Source organism: Ranitomeya imitator, chromosome 5 (assembly GCF_032444005.1).
Source record: "Ranitomeya imitator isolate aRanImi1 chromosome 5, aRanImi1.pri, whole genome shotgun sequence".
Classification (NCBI taxonomy): Eukaryota; Metazoa; Chordata; class Amphibia; order Anura; family Dendrobatidae; genus Ranitomeya; species Ranitomeya imitator.
In genome coordinates this window covers 295069848-295094943 of record NC_091286.1, presented here as the reverse complement: position 1 = coordinate 295094943, position 25096 = coordinate 295069848, and the positions used below count along the sequence as shown (strand labels likewise).

General features: G+C 38.6%; 1 protein-coding gene across 2 annotated transcripts in view; it reads left to right on the top strand.

Annotated features, from left to right (window-relative positions):
* The window catches only part of NR2E1 (nuclear receptor subfamily 2 group E member 1), a 130453-nt gene that overhangs the window by 9045 nt on the left and 96312 nt on the right, over positions 1–25096 (top strand). Inside the window, exons 1-2 of one of the 2 annotated variants that reach the window (XM_069726258.1) lie at positions 8925–8960; positions 12546–12691. In XM_069726258.1, coding sequence (XP_069582359.1) covers positions 8933–8960; positions 12546–12691 — 174 coding nt within the window. In that variant the 5' untranslated portion in view covers positions 8925–8932. Of the gene's footprint in view, positions 1–8924; positions 8961–12545; positions 12692–25096 lie in introns of those variants that run through there. The other variant, XM_069726259.1, reaches the window with a different exon arrangement.

Genomic DNA, 25096 nt, shown 5'->3' with positions numbered 1-25096 from the left:
GGGGCCTGATCGCTGCTGCCTGTCACACTGGACGATATCGCTAGCTAGGACGCTGCAACGTCACGGATCGCTAGCGATATCGTCTAGTGTGACAGTACCTTAAGAAAGGTTGATGAACTAATAATAATAATGAACTAATAATTGTTGGATTTGGAAGAAATGTAAAGATTGTAAAACTTCTCTATAAAAAAATAAATTAAGCACTTGTGGCATTAGTTTTTCTTAATTCATATTACTTCATCCCAAGTATTTTCTAAAGTGCAATTTTACTCAAATGAATGCCCTATTTTTATGTTAATCGCTAACTATGCAAAATATTTTCCAGCTTTATTGGTTAAACTTCTTATTTAACCTACATGCTTTATTTCTGGGTGTTTAGTTACTTTGAAATGCATTCACAGAAAGCAGCAATCATGTCAGTAATGTCACTTTTAGATGCAACGGCATGATGAACCTTGTACAGATTACTATATTATAGCATAAATAATTCAGAACATTTGAAGTGGATAAAGCAGCTAATTATTACTAAAATAATACAGTAAGACTAATTGAAATAATATTTGTTTATTATAATATACAAAATATCAGTGGACAATGCTATTCATGTAGAAGAGAAAATTCAATGAAAGTGTTGGTCCACATGTATCTTTATAACTGCATGTAGTGTATACTTCTAAACTATAGTTCAAGTCAGACACCATACCAAATTGACTTATACTGTTATATAACGAATATAATTCATTATTACGCATAAAACACATACTACTTATTATTCTGCCGTTATTGTTTTGGGATTTGCCACATATTTTCTATTTATAATAAAAGGAGCAGTTGGTCTAAAATAGAGCTGAGAGGCACTAACAAGAAGAATGTATTATAAGGGAAGTGTAATTCACCATTTTACCTATAGAGGCCACTGCAGGTGAAGTGAGATGTGACATCAACTTTCCCTAATAAAATTGTTTGTCAGTTGTCAGACATTTTGGGGATAAAATGATAAAAAAAAAGTCAGAAATGGTTCTGAATACTATTCACCACATCAAACTCACATTTACAGCTAAAAGCACACATGTGGCAGAATTGTCCTGTTATTGTACAAAGTCAAATCCGCAGCAAACCAACAATATGAGAAGGTCCATGAGGACTGAGCTCCGGCACCAATGGGAAAATGTTAAAACATAACTTTTACAGTGCAATTAAAAACATGGTGAGAAAAATAAAAGACAGAAAAGATTAAGCCTAAGCTTATGGATCCTTAATCTTTTCTATCTTTTTGTTTTTTTCTCACTATATTTTTAATTGCACAGTAAAAGTTATGTTTTAACATTTTCCCATTGGTGCTGGAGCCCAGGCCTCATGGAGGACCCTTCTTCCATTTCTAACTTGGATACCGGCCTACGGTGTTCGTGTTCCTACACTCCTTGCGCCACACCCTGACCAAACAAGGTGCACCAGGGTTCCTAAGTGAATACAAGTGTGCATTAGTTTTAGGGGCCTATTCGCATTATTAACATGACAAACAGAAAAACAAATAGTAAGTTATTTTATGTCTATACTTCATAATGGGAAAAGGGATTCAAGTTTTTTCCAGGTTTCAGATATTGATGCCATATTCTCGGGAGAGGTGACCAATATCAGGTCAGTGAAGGTCCTACACCCCCCTACCAACAGGTGCTACTAGCTCCAGTGGTGGCCAGATGCAAGAAGTGAATGGAGCCACAACAGAACAGCTCCTTTCACTGTGTAGTGGCCGCAACTAGGTACTACGATTCAGCTCCTATTCACTTTAATAGGAGATGAGCTGTAGTACGAGACAACAGCTTCTGTAAAGTGAAGGACGTGGCTCTGTTTAGTGATTACATCTGGCTGCTACTGGAGCTAAAAACAACTAATCGGTGGAGGTGACCCCAAAGATCTGGTATTGGAAGCCTACAGTAGAAAGCTGTTTTATAAACATATAAATCAGAAAAAACAAGAAAGTTTATCTTTGTCCAATTACTGAGCAACGTGACCACTTGCCCTTTCCATAAAAAGCTGTGGCAAATATTGTGTACACCACGTGGTCTTCACGCACAGGACTTGTGTACAAAATGGGAGGCCGAGAAAACGCTCTGCCAGGACATTCCAATGGTCTTGTATGTGGTTGTGTGGCACGCTGTGTTACCCTAAAAGAAGTGCGATATTTTAACCCCTTCATGCTGCCGCCAAATTCTGTTTTTCCTATTTTTCCTCCCCTCTTTCCTAGAACCATAACTCTTATTTTTCTTTACACATAAACATATGAGGGTTTGCTTTTCGTGGGACAACATTTTATCGTACTTAGTGTACTGGAAACGGGAAGAAATTGTGAAAAACGCAATTCTGACATTGTTTTTTGGGGGAATTATGTTTACGGTGTACATTTTATATTAAAAAGACCTTGAAATATGATTCTCCTCATCAGTATGATTATGACAATGCCCAATATGTCCTGTTTTTTTTAATATTTTAGTGGTGAAAAAAATTCAGAAGTTTGCAAAAAAAATTTTGGGGATTGTGTCACCATTTTCCGAGACCTTTAACATTTTTATGTTTTGCCAATGGAACTGTGTGATGGCTTACTTTTTTGCGGGGATGGACAATGTTTTTATTAATACCCTTTTGAGATAGATGTGACTTTTTGATCGCTTGTTACAGCATGTTTTGTGGAATTGGGGAGACGAAAAAAATCATAATTTTGACGTTCTTGAATTTTTTTCACTTATGGGGTTTACAGATTGGGTCGTTTTTACATTTTGATAAATCCGACTTTTCTGAAAGTGCGGATTTCCTGTGGATTTACCAAAATCAATGCGGAAAAATCCGCACATCTTTCCACAACGAGTGCACATACCCTAACAATTGCGTATGGAGCACCGCTTCACCCACGATTATTAGCGGCAGGTCCTGGCTGTAATTCACAGCCATCAACTGCCAGGTATAGACTGTGTGAGTCCGTTCCATACATCCGCTTTTGACTTGTGTCATACATGTACGATGAATGTCGTGAAGGAGTTAAGGAGAAATTTTGAGAGAAAAAGACATTGACTACAAATAATAACAATAATAATAATAATAATAATAATAATAAGTACCGTACTTCATATTGCCTCTTGAGAATTATTTTTTACTTTGTCCACCAGTATTTACCTTGATTGGAAAATTTTGCCACTGAAATTCTTCAACAATATCTGCAAGTAACGTGGATTTTGCTGCAGAAACACTAAAGATACACTGAAGAAAAGCCACATAAAATCCAAAACATGTGCACTAAACCTTACAGAAGCTAGCGGATGATTACCCTTTTAGATGTGTAATCCCAGATAGCGTTTGTACCAAGCAACAGGGTAAACTTGCGCCCACTTAATTACTGCTGGGTATGAAAATGCCCACAATAGGTATACTAGAGAAATAAAAAGTATATAAGCGTTGCATCTCGATAAATAAAGAAAAATAACTATAGTAAAACATACATTACACAGTAAACCTTTACTTTTAGTTCACATCTACTTGTACTATATAAAGCTGAATGTGTGTGTGTGTGTGTATGTGTGTATGTCCGGGATTGGCATCTGCACCGTCGCAGCTACAGCCACAAAATTTTGCACAGTCACACGTCTGGACCCCGAGAGCGTCATAGGCTATATTGTGAGGCGAAATTTTAACCCCGCGCGTTCCAATTCACCAAACAATTTTGCCCCTATCTACATAATGGGGAAAAAAGTGAAAGGAAAAGTGTTGGAAGCGTCGCAGCTACAGCAACAAAATTTTGCACAGTCACACGTCTGGACCCCGAGAGCGTCATAGGCTATGTTGTGAGGTGAAATATTAACCCCGCGCTTTCCAATTCACCAAACAATTTTGCCCCTATCTACATAATGAGGAAAAAAGTGAAAGGAAAAGTGTTGGAGGCGTCGCAGCTACAGAAACAAAATTTTGCACAGTCACACGTCGAGACTCTGAGAGCGTCATAGGCTTCGTTGTGAGGTGAAATTTTAACCCCGCGCGTTCCAATTCACCAAACAATTTTGCCCCTATCTACATAATGGGGAAAAAGTGAAAGGAAAAGTGTTGGAAGCGTCGCAGCTAGAGCAACAAAATTTTGCACAGTCACACGTCTGGACCCCGAGAGCGTCATAGGCTATGTTGTGAGGTGAAATTTTAACCCCGCGCTTTCCAATTCACCAAACAATTTTGCCCCTATCTACATAATGGGAAAAAATTAAAGGAAAAGTGTAGGAGGCAAATTGACAGCTGCCAGATGTGAACAAAGGGGACTTAAAGAATGAGAGCGATGGCGCCAAAGAGTATATACCGTACAGTTGCTAAGGTGGGGCCTCGACATGGGATACTCACCACTCACGGGGATATGAACACACACAAAATGCGCCACACACTACCACGTGCTTGAACACATATTACCCTCAGCACACATTTCACCACAAATACACCAACCTCGCCACATAAAAGTTAAAACACAAAAGTCGCCACTCAAAACTCGCCACGCGCAGAACTCGCCACATGCAAAAACTAGGCTCTTGCAAAACTCGCCACAAGTGCAAAATTCTCCTCATGAAAAACTCGCCACACGCAAAACTTGCACACGCGGAAAAATTGCCACATGCACAAAAGTTGCAACACATGCAAAAGTTGCCTCACACAAAACTTGCACATACTCAAAAGGCACCACACATAATACTCGCAACGCGCAAAACTCGCCATGCGCAAAACTTGCTGCACACAACTTGCTACACTAACCTGTCACATGTAACTCGACACACAAAAAGTTGCTACACGCATGTTGCTACACAAAACTCATCTCACAAAAGTCGCTACATGCATGTCGCCACACGCAACTCAACACACACAACTTGACAAACGAAACTCGCCCTAAAACACACACAAGTCTGGTATTATCCTTCAAAAATAAAAATCTGATTAATAAGCAGACAAACTACAACAATTGCACCATATAGTAAATACGGCAGCTGTCAGTCACATGACCTGTCTATTATGTGTATGTGTGAGCTAATATATACTGCCAGGGGGTGGGCTTCCTGTTGGCTGGGGATTTATCAGGCTGCCAATTTAGCTTACAAATACTGAGGTAAAAATACTGAGCATATAACGTGTGAACGAGGTCTAATACAGGAGGAGATGACACACAGGTATATACTATATACAGGGGAGATGACACACAGATATATACTATATTCAGGAGAGATGACACACAGGTATATACTATATAGAGGAGGAGATGACATATAGGTACATATATATACAGGAGGAGATGACATACAGGTATATACTATATACAGGAGGAGATGACATACAGGTATATGATATATATAGAAGATGACATGCAGGTATATACTATATGCAGGAGGAGATGACACTCAGATATATACTGTATACAGGGGAGATGACACACAGGTATATACTATATACAGGAGGAGATGACATACAGGTATATGCTATATATAGAAGATGACATGCAGGTATACACTATATGCAGGAGGAGATGACACTCAGATATATGCTGTATACAGGGGAGATGACACACAGGTATATACTATATACAGGAGGAGATGACATACAGGTATATGCTATATATAGAAGATGACATGCAGGTATATACTATATGCAGGAGGAGATGACACTCAGATATATACTATATACAGGGGAGATGACACACAGGTATATACTATATACAGGAGGAGATGACATACAGGTATATACTATATATAGAAGGAGATGACATTCAGGTATATACTATATATAGGGGAGATGACACACAGCAGGTATATACTATATACAGGGGAGATGACATACAGGTATATACTATATACAGGAGATGACATACAGATGTATACTATATATAAGGGAGATGACAAACATGTATATACTGAGGTGATGAGGTGAAAATGAGAGGTGTGAGGTGAAAATGAAAAGGTGTGAGTGCAAAATGAGAGAAGTGAGGAAAAATAGTGGAGTGATCAGAAAATGACAGATGTGAGGTTGAAATGACAAGTGTTAGGGGGGAATGAGAGGAGTGAGGGAGAAAATGAGAGGTGTGAGGGAGAAAATGAGAGATGTGAGGGGGAAAATGAAAGATGTGATTGGGAAAATGAGAGGCGTGATGGGAAAATAAGAGAAGTGAGGTGCTATAACTAACCACAGATATTTACTATGCCCAGGCAACGCCGGGCTCTTCAGCTAGTTGGTGAATATATTACTATGGTGCAGATTATTTTGTGTACGTGTAACTCTTACATATGTGTTTGGCACTTAAAAAAACCAAGACCTGATATAGTGAAATAAAAAAATAAAAAGTATTAATTAACTACGAATTAATGAGCAAAAAGAAATTGTCTGATCATGTGAACACGGACATCACAAAAATTTCACTGCGTATTTCACTGCGTATTCACTTGCTACTTCCAGTAGGTGGCACTAGAGTTCCAGTCCTCTTTCTCTCTGAAGAGACAATTTGCATATTTCCCAGAGGAGCATTGCGGCTTTAAGTCTCCTCACCTCGACATGCTTATCATGTCACTCTCCGCAAGGAGAAACGATACTTCTTGGATCCCGGTCAGACGCCTCTCAATCAGCCAAACCAGATCTCCGCTTTGCGCTGACGAGGGGCAGTACCCCGAAACACAGTGTCTGCAAATTGAGATTCTGGTTTGGCTATTATCCTAAGTCATGTGACAAGGCTCGTTAAAGGGTCGACATTGACTGTTAGGCTTGCTGCTTCCAATAGGTGGCACTAGAGTTCTAGTCCTCTTCCTCTCCGAAGAGACAATTCACACTGCGTATGTGTGAATGTTATATATGCTTGTGTGCAAGTTTGCACTATATATAAGCATGTGTAATGTGTAAATGCGAAAGTTGTTTTATTATATTGTGCCGAATGTGAATATGCACGTTAATTTATCTTTACTTACAAAGGTGGGGCAAGACAGATAGGGGGGCACAGGCATAAACCTGCAAGTGTTCACCCCTGATAGGACAATTGTTTAGGTCGGATATACTTCTAAATCATTCCTGGTTCATACTTGCATGTTCCTATAAAAAGGAAAGTACTAAACATTAAGGGCACCATAAGACAGGACATCTATCAGACGCTGGGGGGCAAAACGTACCATTCTTTATTCATTACCTTCTTTACATTGCCTTCTTTTTTATGTCCCCCCTACTCCATCTTTCTGACCTCCATTTTCTAGTGTTATTGGGGTATCTAAGGGTATGTGCACACGTTGCGGATTTGCCTGTTCAGATTCTGCATCTCTTGGCAGAAAACGCAGCTCAAAATCTGCGCGTTTTTTATGCAGATTTTGTGCATTTTTGTTGCGGATTTACTGCGGATTCTGTGCAGATTTCATGCGTTTTTACCCCTGCGGATTTCTGTTATGGAATGGGTGCAGAAACACTGCAAGAAGAATTGACATGGTCCTTCTTTTAATCAGCTGCGTTTTCTGTGCGGAATTTTCCGCACCATTAGCACAGCATTTTTTTTTTGGCCATTGATTTACATTGTACTGTAAATCACTTGCGGATCTGCAGCGTTTCTGGGCGGAAAAAACCACTGCAGTTCTGCGAGAAATCTGCAATGTGTGCACATACCCTAACAGATGAAGCCTAAATTAAATGGATATTTATAACATTACAAATTCTAATATTTGAGTATATTTGCTTCAATCGTTTGTTTCGGAGTTGCACTCACGTTGGTCATTGTGTAATACGTAGCTATCGGTTTATTACAATAATCTAAGGACCTCCATAATCAGGTGTGTGGTGTGTTCAACACGGGGGACAGTGCACTGTGCAGTAGTTTCTCTTGGTGCCTCCTTATTTTGTGTTCTATATAATGTACAAATAGCCATACAGTGCCTGATTACAAGCGCCATATAGTGTGCCTAAAGATCAGTTTTATTGGGTTAAAAAATAAAACTTGCCTAAATAACAATGCTACACAGTACTTCTGTTACCAAACATTGAAAAACCAATGTACAATATAGTGCCTAAATATCAGTAACTCATAACTGGGTCACAATATGGGCAGACCTTGACTGTAAACAGATTTATGAGCGTCCACTTTTCAACAACCTTTTGAAAATGGGCAAAGTCTAAGCCAAAGATACAGACCAAAATTATTACACTTTCTCAAGTTTAAGATACAATAAATGTATCAAATTTTGGATTTTAGCACCAAAACAAGATATGAATACAACATTATTGTGAATTGTTGTGAGATTTACATACAGAAAAAATGGTAACAGGACCTCGAATTTCTTGGTTGCAGAGCAATCTTGTGATTGGTTCGTTGAGTGAAGTGTACCATGTTCATATTACAAGTCCAACCTAATGATTCAGTTAGAAGCTAGAATCACATATTTCAAAGTTACTTCTTTTGGATGAGCCGCAGAGTAATTTTATCTTATACGACCCAGCTGTGCTTTCTCATACGGATAAAGGGTTATCACTTACACTGTATTTGAGCATTGAAGACCAATCAATGCTCGCAACTCACAAAGACCACACTGGGACTATTTCTGCATGGGTGGTCCAAGTCACTGGTAATGGCTCCTCTATCCTCTATGGAAAAGAAAGCATTAAGACAATATTGTAATGAGGTCATCAAGCTCAACTGTAATTAAACCTGTCAACAGAATTTGCAATTTTAACTGTCTGACTTCTGGGGTGCACAGCCTAGGTAAAGCTATTTATGACATCAACCTGTAAGCTAATATACACATTGCCATTTCTCTGTTATATGTGCAGTTGTACGATAACAATATGTAAGATGAGAAGTAATGTACAATTTACAATCAATGCTGGGAAGGCTTTTGAGCCAGAGAATATTATCTGAATGATTCCATCAAAACCAAATTATCATATCCGTGAAGCATGAATGTTCAATTTTCACAAAAGTGCATACGGTAAGAATGAATCTTGCTCTAAATTATCATATTCAATGCATTATACAAATCTATAATCTAATAGGTAGAATGTTAGTTTTAATTAAACTGTTATACATAGTTTCAAAAGTTATCATGTTCAGCTATGAAATGAGTCATTGTTTAAAGGGATTTTCCCACGAACAAAAGTTAATTTTAATCAATAGATTCTGGAATAATACTAAGTTCCACAATTGGATGTGTTTAAATAAAATGTTCCTGTGCTGAGATAATCTTATAAATGTTCCCCTGCTGTGTACTGTATAATGGCTGTGTCTGACCATGCAGGAACATGTGATCATACCACAGCCATTACACAGGACATAGCAGAGTCACATTTATAAGATTATCTCAGCACAGGAACATTTTATTTAAACACATCCAATTGTGGAACTTAGTATTATTCCAGAATCTATTGATTGAAATCCACTTTTGCTCATGTGAAAACCCTTTTAATTATTTTGACCTCTAGAATTCAAATCTGACAATGAAAATTGTTAGTTGTCTCTTGTTTCTATGATATCAAAGAGGTTTCCTTTTGATGCTATATTAAATTAAGGCATACAAGGTTCAGTACTTTGAAACATTATTATTTTTGTAAATATAAGGATGCAGAATATTTTGATATGACAATTTTCCGAAATTTATTTCAAGGAAATTAAGCAACCATTCAAATAACTAAAACATGTCTAAACAATATTGCGAATTATAAACAGTTACAGAAATTAACTACATAATTTGGTCCATATTCAGTGACAACTCTTTTTTGCTTGTCTCTTGTACTCCTGAATCGGTTCATCACTTATAAATTGTCCAACAGTAATCTGCAAGACTTGATGTATTCCATTTTCCTTGATATCTTTTCTCCATAGCCACAATATCTTGGTGAAATCTCTCACCGTGCTCATCACTCACTGCTCCGCAGTTTGTTGTAAAAAATAGTCTAGATGCGAATGTAAGAAATTAATCTTTAAGGACATGTTACAACCAAGATCCTTATATGTTTTGAGGAGATTTTCCACCAATTCTTCATAGTTATTTGCTCTTGAGTTTCACAAAAAATGAGTTACTACTAATACGATGCTACCATGAAGGCTTTTTCTTGCCGTGCAACAAACTGAGAAACTACTCATCTTGAAGAAGCTTATGAATCTGAAGTCCAATAAAGATTCCTTTTGCATATTTATCCTCTGCCTTTACAAAGTTCTTCATTAGACCCAGCATGATATGCAATGATGGTAACAAAATTTTATGTGGGTCAACAAGTGCTTGATACAGGACATTTTTTCTCCCTGGCTGACGTGAATGTCAGAGAGGCCAGTCTCTTATTGTTGTGATATTCTATTGCATGACTATCCAACTCACAAAGTAAGCATCAGTACTTTGTGTATCTACCCTGGAGATCAAGTAAAAAACCAGCCACCTTTAATCTACCACAGAGGGGCCACAAATGTTGGTCATAGTTCAGGCACCTCAACAGCTCTTTCATGTTGTTATAGGTTTCTTTCACATGGTCTGCATAAAAACTGGAATTTAAGGTAGCGCATTGCTATTATGCAACAAGACGACTTTTAGGCTTGTTTTGACGAGTCGATGAAGAGCCTCCAGTCGTGTGGACTATAACATCTTCAAATCTTCCATTAAACTGTTGATGTTGTTGTATGCCACAAGATTGCCCTCCATGTAGACATATTGGAAAAAATCTTTTTCACGGTTGTGAAACAATGAAATCCGAATATCGCCCGCTAGGAGATTCTACTGCTGTAGCCTGGAACCTAAGAGCTGAGCCTTACTCTTGGGCAGATCCAAATTTTTGGTTCATTTCAATTGGTGTTATAAGGTGTGGTTCAGTTGAGTTCTTTTCATGTGAACATATTTATTCAAATAGCCTTCTGACTTGTCCAGGTGATCTTTTGCAAACTGCAGACAGGTAAAAATGTTCTGTTTAAAAGGCAATGGCTATCTCATTGCAATATTTCCATATATACCATTGCTGTTCAGTGTCCTCCTGATGGGGAACATGAACACTAGTATTAGCTAATGTTTGAGAGGCCTTTAGTTGCTTACAAGTTACCTTCGGTTTCTTTGTGACCTCTAAGACTATTATATGTTTTGCTCTTGAAGAGATCTTTCTTGGTCGACCACTCCCGAGGAGGGTAATAATGGTCTCGAATTTCCTCAGTTTGTACACATTCTAACTGTGAATTGTTGAATCTAAACTCCGTAGGGATGGTTTTGTCATATTTTCCAGCCTGATTAGCATCTACAGTTCTTCTTCTGAGATCTTCAGAAATCTCTTTTTTTCATGTCATGATACAGTTCCACAAACATGTTGTAAAAATCAGACTTTGATATATCACTATTCTTTAAGTAAAACAAGTCACCCACTCACACCCGATTGTCATCCCAATGATTGGATCATTTTCCGCAATAAAAAATGTCAAAGTCTAATGTTTTTAGCTTATTTGATTTCTGATGTAGTTTCAGGTCCATTTTATGCAGAATTTAGGACTTCTGAAATTTTCAAACACCACTGTATGCTCTGAATTGTGGATCACTGCATAATATGTTGGCCATAAGGAAATAAAGATTCTTATTACTATTAACAATTAATGCATATACCTGTTAATATAATCTTTTTTTACTCTTTGATATTATTTTGATCAAGTTACTACTTTAATACCTGTAAACATGCAAGTAATCTTACTTAGAAAAAAATCTGGTGACCTATTTAGAGGGGTAACTAATTGTATTTTTCTTGAGCATCTTTACTTGTAACTTTGTGCTTTGCTGTTCCACTGATATTCTGTTTAAAAAAGTGTGAAATTAACAACTGCGTGTTAGCTGGTGGGGGTGCGTTCTTGAACACTATGACATTGCCCAATCAGTAACTTCCAGACTTTTACGCATTTGACCAGCAGAACATTAACACACCCGGTTGTCAATTAGTTAATATACATTATTAAACAAAAAAAGTACGTACGCTTATGTGAACATTGCCTTACTTATGGCTTCATGTGGTGGCTGTATATTTAGGGACAAAATGAGATGGAACCCAGGTTTTGCTGAGTAAAGTTTCCCTGATTTCTTCTGCTGGGATGGTTCTTCAAGCTCACACACACAGAGCAATTTCATGGCCTCCTAAAAGCAACCTAAAGCTGACCATACATATTAGCTAGTTGTCAGCTGAATGATCATTCAAACCAAGTTCGCCATACACAAGCATTCCTGTGTTCTCTAAGAGATCTGTGGCCACCTGCCAACATATGGATCTTCTGTCTGGGGAGAATGTGGAGGTTCCATACACTTTAGATGGTCTGCCAATCCTGCTGAAAATGGCAAGTCTGGCCATCTTTTATCAGAGAGATGATTAAACATTTTATCCTGCTAGCTTAGAGTCAAAAGAATGATTTAATGTATACACAGAAATGGCTCATGGTTGCCTATAATACTGTGAAGAGAGAGGCGAGTCGGCAATGTATAATGAGGCGGTAATGTCTACCTTGTAAAAAGAGATGACGATAATGATGACCATAGCAAACAAATAAATGATTACTTTTGTTATAGGTCGGATCTTGGATATTCCTTGTAAAGTATGTGGTGATCGCAGTTCGGGGAAACATTATGGAGTTTATGCTTGTGACGGGTGCTCTGGATTCTTCAAGAGAAGTATTCGGAGGAACAGGACTTATGTGTGTAAATCTGGAAATCAGGTTAGTATTGTGCCATCTCTATATATGTGAACATGTGCTGTGTTATATAAATAATGGCAAGCCTATATTAAACTGCTTCGCATTGATTTAAACTACAGTCCAAGAGAAATGTATTGTAATGGAGTCCTTGAGCGTTTTTAAGAGAAATGCTTAAGTAAGTGCTTGTTCTTTCATTAGTGACTGAATACAGGTGTGGATATTCTTTGAAGCAATTTCACTGAGGTGGAATGATTTAAGACATACTTGATACGCATAAGTGGGAAACAATGCGATAAACAAGATGAAATCTATAACCAGCTTCAGCCTTTTATAATGTGATTAGAAGATTACCAATTCTGATGGAATAAGGTGGACTAAAATCTACCAGACATTGTGATCCACCACATTCCTTTATGAATAAAATGATCTTGTTATTGGAGAATTGTCTAAATATGGCCTGTTGTAACTTTTACAAATTATGATAAGTGTCTTTAATTATACCCAAAAGGGCCCATCGTTCTAGCAAAAGTTAGATCCGAACTGGTATTGGGATACTGGTATGGAGATCCCTCTGTGCCTCTCTCCACCCCACCCCCATGTGTTGTAGCACTGGTTTAGCTTAAAGCATAAGTTCTTGGGATTACTTGCCAAATCTTGAGCTGTCCCAGTGAGAGGGACTGCATGGGATCCTGCCACCCAGACTTTTGTTCGGACCTGACTTTTGAAGGAAGTTGGATTTGGATTAAGGTACATTAGGTATTCTTAGCATTTTTGACAAAAAAAATAACCATCAGTCTGTAGTTGACCACTGTTTCTTGGAGCCTTTGGAGCAAGTCTGTTCCAAAAACACCTGAAAGATTGCTCCAAAATTCTTAAAAGACTCTTCCTTTCTATTTCTATTGAAAAATGACTTTGCAAAGTCCATGTCCTCAGTTCTTGGATATTTTTTTTATTTGCTTTAGGTTTCAAAAGCACCAAGCATTTAAAAGAAGTGACTTGACCATCATTTGGACTTCTGCAGCTCTGAGCCGCTTCTTTAAAATAGAAGTCAATTGAAAGGCTTCAAAAACACCATAAAGATATTTGGGTGTTTTTGAGCGTTTTGTAAGATTTTGTTAAAGTTTTTGCCTTATAAAATTTTTGTGTTTTATCATTATTAAAACATTAACAAAATACTTCAGGAAACATTAACAAAACGCTAGCAAACAAAAATGCATCAGGATGAAAACAAATGCTAACCAAAGTCACATACGAGGATCATTTCCTGAGGCTGTTTCTGCTGGAACAACTCATCGTTTGCAACAACGCCACGCATGCCCAAAAAAACTCTTTGAGAACATACCATTAGATAATGGTGAGAGAAACTATTTAACGCACTAAGTAAATGATGATCCCTGGCAGCAACGCAACGTGTTAATTTGTTAATGCGATAATCCCTGGCAACAATGCAACGCATTCCCCAACAATGTGAGAACATACCATTATATTATGGTGAGAGAAACTATTTACCCACTAAGAAGCAAATGATAATCCCAATACCTCATAAACATATTGGGAATGTTGAACAACATGGTACATACAGAAACATGTACCTTACATTTAAAAATTAGTCATGAAGCTAAGTAAGGGATGGGAGGCATGTACCCTAGATGCTGACTTCCAATAAATCACTCAGTTTTGGACAAGGAACTGAGATTGCGCCTTAGTTTGGTAAACTGAATTTCTGTCATAAGCGATGGAGAGATTAGTTATTAAGTTTTTGTACATGATTGGAAATATATTACTGCTTAGTTCCAGAAACAGCGCCACTTATGTGTACTTGTTGTGTCTGGTATAGTAGCTCAGTTCCACTCACTTAGGCTATGTGGACACGTTGCGGATTTAGCTGCGGATCCGCAGCGGATTTGATGCTGCGGATTCGCAGCAGTTTCCCATGAGTTACAGTACCATGTAAACGTATGGAAAACAAAATCCGCAGTGCACATGCTACGGAAAAAAACGCACGGAAACGGAGCGGTGTTTTTTCCGCAGCATGTCAATTCTTTGTGTGGGTTCTGCAGCAGTTTACATGTGCTCCATAATAGGAATCCGCAGGTGTAGAACCACAGGTGGAATCCGCACAAAAACGGCGGTAAATCCGCACTGCGGTTTACCTGTGGATTTTGCAAAAACAGTGCGGAAAAATCCACACACCAATCCGCAACATGTGCACATAGCCTTAAGTTGTGCTAGGTTGCAAAAACCCAATTGAACTCATGAACAGAAGAAAGTAACCATGTTTACCTAATCATGGACAGCCTCTTTAAAGTTTTATGATGTAATAAGGGTAGAGTTAGGCAGAACACTTGCACTAAAGCTCTTTAAAAGCTGTGGATACCAAATGTCCATACTGGAATAGCTTATGATTGCTTATTCTAAACATTAGTAAGAGGAAAACAAAAATAGAGGAATAAATAAAGCCAAAAAAAAAGGCCTGAGGAGGAGGATGGATGATGAAATATCAAGCATGTATTAAGGACTCCATGTAAATATTCATTGATTTGGAAAACCCCAAGGCTAAATTCTCACAATGAGCTTTTGGTGAGTTTTTGACGCTGCAGAATTACTGCACCACTTCTACACCTATTATTTAAATTAGGTTACTTTGTGGTTTTCCATTGCGTTTTTTTAATTTGTTTTTTTTTACATGCATTTTTATTGCGTTTTTTGTCTCTTGTGGGTGTGTAATGCTTTAAATAAAGCTGCTTTATTTTTTAAACTTCCTGTTATTTGACCTTGAGAAATCTTTATTGACATTCTCAGGTGCGGTTTACATGCATTTGTAATGTGTTTCTGCCTTGGAAACACACCTAAAGCAGTTGTGTGCTTTTTACCATCTTATGCAAATTTACGAGGAGAATACACACAAAACTCGAAGCAAAATTGACATGCTGCAGATTTGAAACCTGCACCGCAAGCCAGTTTACGCTGAGCTAAAAAAAGTACAGTGGACAGGAGATTTCTATAAATCCCATCAACTTTGCTGGAACTGTAAGATGTAGCGTCAAAAATGCACCAAAAGCTCATCGTGGGAACGTAACCCAAAAGCCCTATTTTCTTATAACTCAACTATTTGCAAACTCTTGCCATGTTGTTCATCATGAAGTATGAAAAGGAAAGATTTCCTTCTTTAATCCTGTGTAATACTGATTTTTTAATAGATTATTTTGATATCACCTTTTTGTTTAACTAAAGCCTCTATTAGACTTTCCCATGGCATATGCAAAAAATTAATGTAAGCAGATTCTAGTTTTACCAGTCTAAAATGTAAGATATAGAAAACAGAAAGCTAAGTGTTCTTGCCTTTTGAAATATTTCAAGAGCCGTTGAAAAATGACCTTACTGTACTGGTTCTTTGCTGTGTGCTATAAGCTACATGATACATACACTGAGAGCTGTGCTTTTTGCATCGCTGTAAATCTGATATGTGCTCTCATGTTTCACCCTCAATGAATGTAAGAAGTACTGAAAGAAAAACAGCATGATATGATTGTCAACCATTCATTTTCACAAGTGGCTATATAATAGACTAGTAGATTGACACTACGAGGACTATAATAACTTATTTAGGTATTTTGTTTAATAAATTATAGGCTTATACAAACTTACAAAAACTTATCAAGGTACATCCATTAAAACTAGTCCACATAAAGTAGAATATATAAAAAGTTCATATATACACTATATGGTCAAATTATTATGACACCTTCACATTACACACACAGGGCATTTTGTGATATCCTATTCTAATTCCATATACATTAAGTTAGAGTTGAACACCCCTTTGCAGTCATAACAGCTTTCACACTTTTAGAAAGTCTTCATACAAGATTTTGGAGTGCGTCTGTGATGATTTTCATTCAATCATCCAAAAGAGTGTAATGAGGAGAACCAGGCTAACGATTCCCTTTGCATGTCTGGGCCGGAACTGTCTGGGCTGTCACCGTTGTTTCAGGGGGAAGAGATTACTGACCAGAGCAGTTCAGGACACCTGACTGATGGGGGTGGGTCCGATATAAATATCAGTCTGAGTGGGAAGACGAGACTCTTGGCGGGGAACGAGCCTGTGAGCAATGAGACTGTTGACTCCCTCTCAATGGACCCACATCAGCTAGCTGTGACTGCGCACTCGGCTAGTAAGACTGCTGATACAGACTACCTTCAGCCTATCGAGACATCCACACTGAGTAGTGACCAAGAAGTAGTGCATACCTTGGCTCCTCTCACCACCGCAGAGGTGTCGCTCATTCCCATCCTTGCGGTGCCTGCTAAGGACTGGCCTTGCTTGTGGCTGTGTCCGCTGGACTGTGTGCTTCTACTGCGGCCTTGCCTACTGAACTTTCTGCTTCTTCTTCTGTGCCGCCGACCATCACCTCTACCCCACAGTGTGCATGGATCAGGAGATCACGTGCTGAAGAACCCGGAGGATTCGTCATTGCAAGGAAAAAGTGCATCGCTCATCTGCGGGACTGGATCGGAGACATCTCGCAACGTTGCAGAATCTTCCAGCCACCTTCCTCCAGCGCACAGAGACTGATAAGTTAATCTGTTATATTCTATTGCAATTGACTTTCCCTCATCCTCCAATCTACATCCTTCACCCCCCTGCTTGTACCATTACTGTTTCTATATATAAAGAACCTGTTAAACCTTGCTCCGCCTCCTGTGTGTCACTGCATCCTATGCACCTGCTAGCATTCTACAAGAGCATTTTTAAGTTTAGACATTTATGTTGGATGAGATTACCTGGATCACAATTTCCTTACAACCTCATTCCAAAAGTTTTCATTGGTGTTGATGTCAGGGCTCTGTTGTGGTCAGTTAAGTTAACTCACCCAACCCTGTCTTTATAGACCTTTGTTGTGCATTTGGGCACAGTCATGCTGGAACAGAAAGCGGTCTACCTTAAACTGTACCCATATAGTTGGAAACATACAATTGTCCAAAATGTATTAATATGCTGAAGTATTAAGATTTCCCCTCACCAGTGGCATAACTAGAGTCTGATGGGCCCCAGTGCAAGATTTGCTGCCCTGGTGCAAAATAAACTATTATACTCACCAGTGGCATATATTTAAGTCATGGGGCTCCATAAAAGAAGTATAGTGCACGCTCCATATAGTATAATGCATCCCATAGTCCTTCATATAATACACTGCACATCTTATAGTCATCCATGTAGTATAATGCATCTCATAGTCATCCATACTGTATAATACACAGCTTATAATCACCCATAAAGTATAATGCACAGCCCATAGTCAATCAGAAAGTATAATGCACCCCATTGTCATCCATAAATTATAATGCACCCCATAGTTATCCATACTGTATAGTGCACTGCACCCCGTATTCATTCATAAAGTATAATGCACAGCCCTTGGTCATCCATAAAGTATAATGCACCCCATTGTCATGCATAAAGTATAATGCACCCCATAGTCATCCATAAAGTATAATACAAGCCATAGTCATCCATAAAGTATAATGCACTGCACTCCACAGTCATCCATAAAGCATAATGTACTGCACCTCATAGTCTTCCATAGAGTATAATGCGCTGTACCCCATAGTCATCCATAAAGTATAATGCACTGCACCCCATACTTATCCATGTACTAATATGGCCACTGATTTGAAATAAATAAATACTCTCCTTACCTTTTCTCCCACGCTGCATGCATCCTCTTGTAAAGCTGGCAGCTGACTTTGGCACGCAACGGGAGTGTATGACCTCACTGCCATGTGCGCTGTCATCAGCTGCTGGCCTGCCCCTGATGTGTTTATGTCCGACAATTCACTACAACTGGATGTGCGTCCGAGGATGCACATCCAGCTGAGGTGTCTGCTAGTGTCGTCGAGCCCCTGACCCCCTGGGCCTGCAACCAAAGTTGTTACGCCCCTGTCCCTCACTGGAACTAAGAGACCTAGACCAACTAATGAAAATCAACCTCATATAGCATTGTGCCTCTTCCATCGAACTGTACAGTTGGCACAAAGAGTCAAGCTGGTAACGTTCTCCGGGTAATCACCAAACCCAGATTCACACTTCCTTACTTCCAGCTAAAGAAGTGTGATTCCAACGTTTCTGCTGTTCCAGAAGTTCAGTGAAGACATACCTTACGCCACTCCATCCCACGCTTGGCATAGTGCTTTGAGATGTAATGCTTACTGGTTCCTCAGTCATGGAAACCCATACCATGAAGCTCCGGAGCACAGTTTTTGATCTAATGTTAATGCCAGATAAGGTTTGGAATTCTGCAATTATTGTGTCAACAAAGTGTTGACAATTGTTGACATTTTTATGCACTCTGCTTTATAATTCGGTGACTGTAACGTTACTTGGAGTTGCTGTAGTTCCTAAATGCTTTAACTTGTCAATGATACCACACAGTTGGTTGCAGAATATTTAGGAAGGAAGAAGTTTAACAAACTTATTTACAACAGTGGGTCCAATTACATTAGCACATTCAAAATGAACTCTTTAGAATGCCCCATTACTTCGCAAATATTAGTAAGGATAGACTGTATTGATAGGTACTTCATTTTATACACCTGTGAAAATGGGAATGAAAGCCTCAGCTCATACGACAAGGTCCATAAAGATATGATTGTGTGAGCTTAATGTGGAAGAATTTGACTGGCTACAGAAAGCTTGACCTCAATACCATCAAAGACCTTTAGGATGGATTAGAATGGAGATTGTGATGAGGTCCTTACATACTACATCAGCACATGACCTCACAAATGCTCTTCTGGACTTATGGGCAAAAATTCCTACAGATATATTCCAAAATCTTGACAAAAACCCTCCCAAAAGAGTTGCAGTTGAAGCAAAAAGAGTAGGGGGTACTCTGTATTAATGACTTTGGATTTAGAATGCAGAAAATATAGAACAAGGACAGCACTCCTATAGTGTTAAATTAATGAGCAAATGCACATATCCTGTAGCCACTGATCAACTGCATGCAAAAACAGTATATAGTGGGGAAAAAAGTGTTTAGTCAGCCACCAATTGTGCAAAATAAATCTTGCCAAATCAGACAAGGTGATCTTCGGGATTTGTTTTCTAATTTTGACTCTCATAGTTGTGGTCTACCTATGATGTCAATTAGAGGTCTCTCTCATCTTTTTAATTGGGAGAACTTGCACAATTGGTGGTTGCCTAAATACTTTTTTCCCCACTAATTACGACCATAATAGAAAAAGGGAGTAGTAACAAGCCACAATATGGATAAAAATTACCAAAGATTTTTATTTGTACAATTATATAAAAAAACAAATCACACACCATCCATATAAACATAATAATTTAGACAAAGGAGGACAAAGAGGTAAGTAAGGGGTGAGTACATGGTCAAAAATGTAAATGGACTAGGGAGAAAGCTGAATAAAAAATGCAGCAGCTATACCAAAATAGTAAAAAATCAGATCAACAGTGGATGAGCAAATACCCATATAACATAGCCGTAGCAAAATTCTATCACTCATTAGCTAGCTTACCCATAGTGAGTCCGGACCAAGACAGCACCACAGGTAGCCCATGACGCATGTTTCGCGGATTGCTTTATCAAAGTGGGTAAATGTTTTTAATTTTTTCCCTACTGTACAGTCATGGCTAAAAGTGTTGGCACCCTTGAAATTTTTCCAGAAAATTACTGCAGTTACACGTTTATTTCGTTTGTGTGTATTGGAACAACACAAAAAAACCTGAGAAAAAAATGCAAATTGGACATACTTTCACACAAAAGCCCCCCAAAAATGTACAGGACAAAATTGTTGCCACCCTCAACTTAATATTTGGTCGCACACCCTTTAGAAGAAATAACTGCAATCAATCACTTCCTACAAACATCAACAAGCTTCTTACACCTCTCAACTGGAATTTTGAACCACTCTTCTTTTGCAAACTGCTCGAGGTCTCTCATATTTGAAGAGTGCCTCCTCTCAACAGCGATTTTAAAATCTCGCCACAGGTGTTCAATGGGATTTAGATCCGGATTCATTGCTGGCCTCTTCAGAACTCTCCAGCACATTGTTTCCATCCATTTCTGGGTGCGTCTTGAACTATGTTTGAGAATCATTGTTCTGTTGGAGACAACAACATCACCTAGGACACAAACTCAGCTTTCTGACACTGGGTACTACACTGCAAACCAAGATCCATTGGTAATCTTCAGATTTCATGATGTCTTGCACACAGTCAAAGTACCCAGTGCCAGAGGCAACAAAACAACCCCAAAACAGCTTTGAACTTCCACCATATTTGACTTTAGGTACTGTGCTCTTTTCTTTGTAGGCCTCATTCCGTTTTCAGTAAACAGTAGAATGATGCACTTTACCAAAAAGCTCTATCTTGGTCTCATCTGTCCACAAGATGTTTTCCCAGAAGGATTTTGCTTACTCATCTACATTTTTATCTGGTTTCAGGTATGATTTTCATATTGCCCACACGTGTTACTTGCCACAGGTGAGTTGGAACAAGCATTACATGCTTGACACAAAGTTGTTTAACCGCATTTTTAGAAAAGGTGCTAACAATTTTGTCCTGCCCATTTTAGGGATTTTGCGTGAAATTACGTCAAATTTGCCTTTTATTTCTCTGCTGTTTTGTGTTGTTTCAATACACACAAAAGAAATGTGTATTACATGTGTATTACAAAACATCTGTAATTGCAGCAATTTTATGGGAGAAATACTTCATTTTCTGGAACAATTTCAAGGGTACCAACACTTTTGACAATGACATCGGCACAGATTTCTGGATTGTAAGCGTTGCTTCAGTGTTACTATACACCTCCAAAGCTGGTTCATGGTTAGGCAAAGCTGCTCCTGCATGCAACATCAGAGAGAGCACAGTTTCGATCAGTGATGCGACAATACAGCTGATCCAAACTGGCAACCATAATTGCCATTGACATGGGAGCATTGTGTTCCTGAAGGAAAGATGCAAACCCACTTTAATACCTTTGGACTTCCCATAGACTTAAACATCTGGGCAGTCCGGTGTTTTACTCTATAATGACATCCTAACATGTCGTAGCAGAGGAAACCGAAATGGAGAACTGGACCTCCAATAGAGAGGGCAAATATGGGTTATTACCATCTTTGTTTATCTGATCGCTGTATGTAAAGCGTTGAACAAGTGCTATGTATACAGTATAGGAAGAACTGATACCAGACCCAAATTGGTTCTGCGGTTCAATCAGGAGGCTGAATTTTCTTTGGAACTGAATCTAATATACCAGTCCCAGCTACAGGGAAATCAGCAGAATAAAATATTTATGTCAATGTTGAAATGCCCCCCAAAGTTCTTTTATGACTTTATGGTGGGCATAATATGTGAAATAAATGAACCTGCGCCCCGATGCGCGTTTCACACACTGCTACTTCAGAGGAATATAGCTGTGTGTCACATAACCTCCATATATAGCTCTGGAAAAAATTCAGAGACCACTGCAAAATGTTCAGTTTGTCTGATTTTTCTCTTTTTAGGTATATTTTTGAATAAAATGTAAATTGTTCTTTTATTCTATAAATTACTGACAACATGTCTTCAATGTTCCAAGCAATAAGTTTTGTATTTATTTTCTGAGAATGAGAAATGGTCAAAATAACAAAAAGATGCATTGCTTGCAGACCTCAAATAACGCAAAAAAAACCAAACACGTTCATAATCATTTAGAAACAACAGTACTAATGTTTTAACTCAGGAAAAGTTCAGAAATCAATATTTTGTGGAATAACCATGATTTTTATTCACAGCTTTCATGTGTCTTGGCATGCTTTACACAAGTCTTTCACACTGCTTTTGGGTGACTTTATGCCACTCCTGGTACAAAAATGTAAGCAGTTCTTCTTTGTTTGATGGCTTGTGACTATCCATCTTCCTCTTGATTACATTCCAGAGGTTTTCAATGGGGTTCAGGTCTAGAGATTGGGCTGGCCATGACAGGGATTTGATGCAGTGGTCCTTCATCCACACCTTGATTGACCTAGCTTTGTGGCATGGCAAATTGTCCTGCTGAAAAAAAAGAGTCCTCAGATTTGGGGAACATTGCCTGAGCAGAATGAGTTAACTGTTTTTCCAGGATAACCTTGTATGCGGCTTGAATTTTATGTCCTTCGCAAAGATTAACCTGCCCAATTCCAGCCTTGCTAAAGAATCCACAGATCATCACCGATTTTCCACCAAATTTCACAGTGGGTGCAAGAAACTGTGGCTTGTACGCCTCTCCAGGTCTCTGTCTAGCCATTAGATGACCAGGTGTTGGGCAAACCTGAAAATTAGACTCATCAGAGAAGATTACCTTACTCCAGTCCTCTATGGTCCAATCCTTATGGTCTTTGGCAAACTTCAGCCTGGCTCTCCTTTGCTTTGCTTTGCTAGAAAGGCTTTTTTTTTCTAGCTTTACATGACTTGAGCTCTGCGTCTAGGAGCCTGTTACGAACTGTTCTTGCTGTGCACTTCACCCGAGCTACCATTTGCCATTCCTTTTCTAGGTCACTTGATGTCATCCTGCGGTTGCTGAGTGACATTCGAATAAGATGACGGTCATCCCGGTCAGTGGATAGTCATTTTTGCCCTCTGCCATCTGTAGCTTTGTTGTCCCCAATGTCTGCTGCTTGACTTTATTGTAATATACTGCCATCTTAGAAATGTTAAGGGTGGAGGCAACATGACGCTCACTGTGTCCCTCTGCTAATAAAGCCAGAATTGAGCCCTTCTTTTCCTCACTAAAAACTTTTCTTTTCAATTCCTTTGGCATGGTTAAAAGTTATTTTTTCATAGTAACATAGTTATTAAGGTTGAAGGAAGACTTTAAGTCCATCTAGTTCAACCCATAGCCTAACCTAACATGCCCTAACATGTTGATCCAGAGAAAGGCAAATAAACCCATGTGGCAAAGAGTAAGCTCCACAATGGGGAAAAAAATTCCTTCCCGACTCTACATATGGCAATCAGACTAGTTCCCTTGATCAACGCCCTATCAAGGAATCTAGTATATATAACCTGTAACATTATACTTTTCAAGAATTAACCCTGTTGGATTATACCTTTGTTGTTCAAGTTGGAACATTTCCCTTAACTTGACCAGTCTCCTCTTAAATTTTAGTAATGAATCACTCATTACAACATCATACGGTAGAGAGTTCCATAGTCTCACTGCTCTTACAGTAAAGAATCCGCGTCTGTGATTATGCTTAAACCTTCTTTCCTCCAGACGTAGAGGATGCCCCCATGTCCCTGTCTTAGGTCTATGATTAAAAAGATCATCGGAAAGGTCTTTGTACTGTCCCCTCATATATTTATACATTAACATACGATCACCCCTTAGCCTTTGTTTTTCCAAACTAAATAGCCCCAAGTGTAATAATCTATCTTTTTTTTTTTTAATTCGTTTATTGAATTCAGGAAAGATCATACACATTTTGTTTGTATTTATCATTATCCATTGATTACAGGAAATCACCATACATAGCCATGTATAAGATATTATAAGGATAATAAATTGTGCATGTTAATCATTAATGCCTTATTTTAAACCTTAACTGTAACTACATTAACTTCTAATAAAGCCTCTAATACTAACGTAATGCCGCTTACGAAAAAGAGTTCTAAATAAATCCCGCTCTGTTGATAAATAGTGTCTAGAGAATCATACACCCTTTTCTTATGCGTATATTGAGTCCTTTTAACTTATACAGTATGACAGGATGAATTCCATCTTCCCCATATCTTCTCAAATTTAGTTGGACAACCCCTATTCTGATATAGCGTCCACTCATACGGAATAATTGAGTTTACTAAGTCAACCCATGCTCTAAGAGATGGACCAGAACCTCCCATCCAACGCAGCGCCAACACCTTTTGTGCCATAAACAGTGACTCCCTCAGAAATATTCCAGTGTGGTGATCCCAAGCCTCCGCCTCCCATACTCCAAACAAACATACCAGTGGCTCAAGTGGAACAGGGATCGACACCAAAGATGTCAATAGTACCGTCACTTCTCTCCAATATTGAAAAATAACAGGACACTTCCATATCATATGGATAAAATCTGCGTCGCTAGAGTGACACCTCAAGCAGTCTGATGAATGAAGACGGCCCATTTTAAAAAGACGAGTCGGGGTCAAATAAGATTGATAGATTATATACAGTTGGATCATCTTATTATTGATTGATGGGGAGACCTTAGTTGGAGATTCCAAGATTTCATCCCATTCTTCTCCTAGTGTATCCGGAAGAAGTCTCCCCCACTTTCCCTTAATTGAATCTATAGCAGATTCTTCACCTATGGATATCAGGTAGGTGTATAAAGAGGAAATGAGTCCCTGAGGGCCCTGTGAGTTAAGAATTCCTATTAACGGCAGAGTTGAAATAG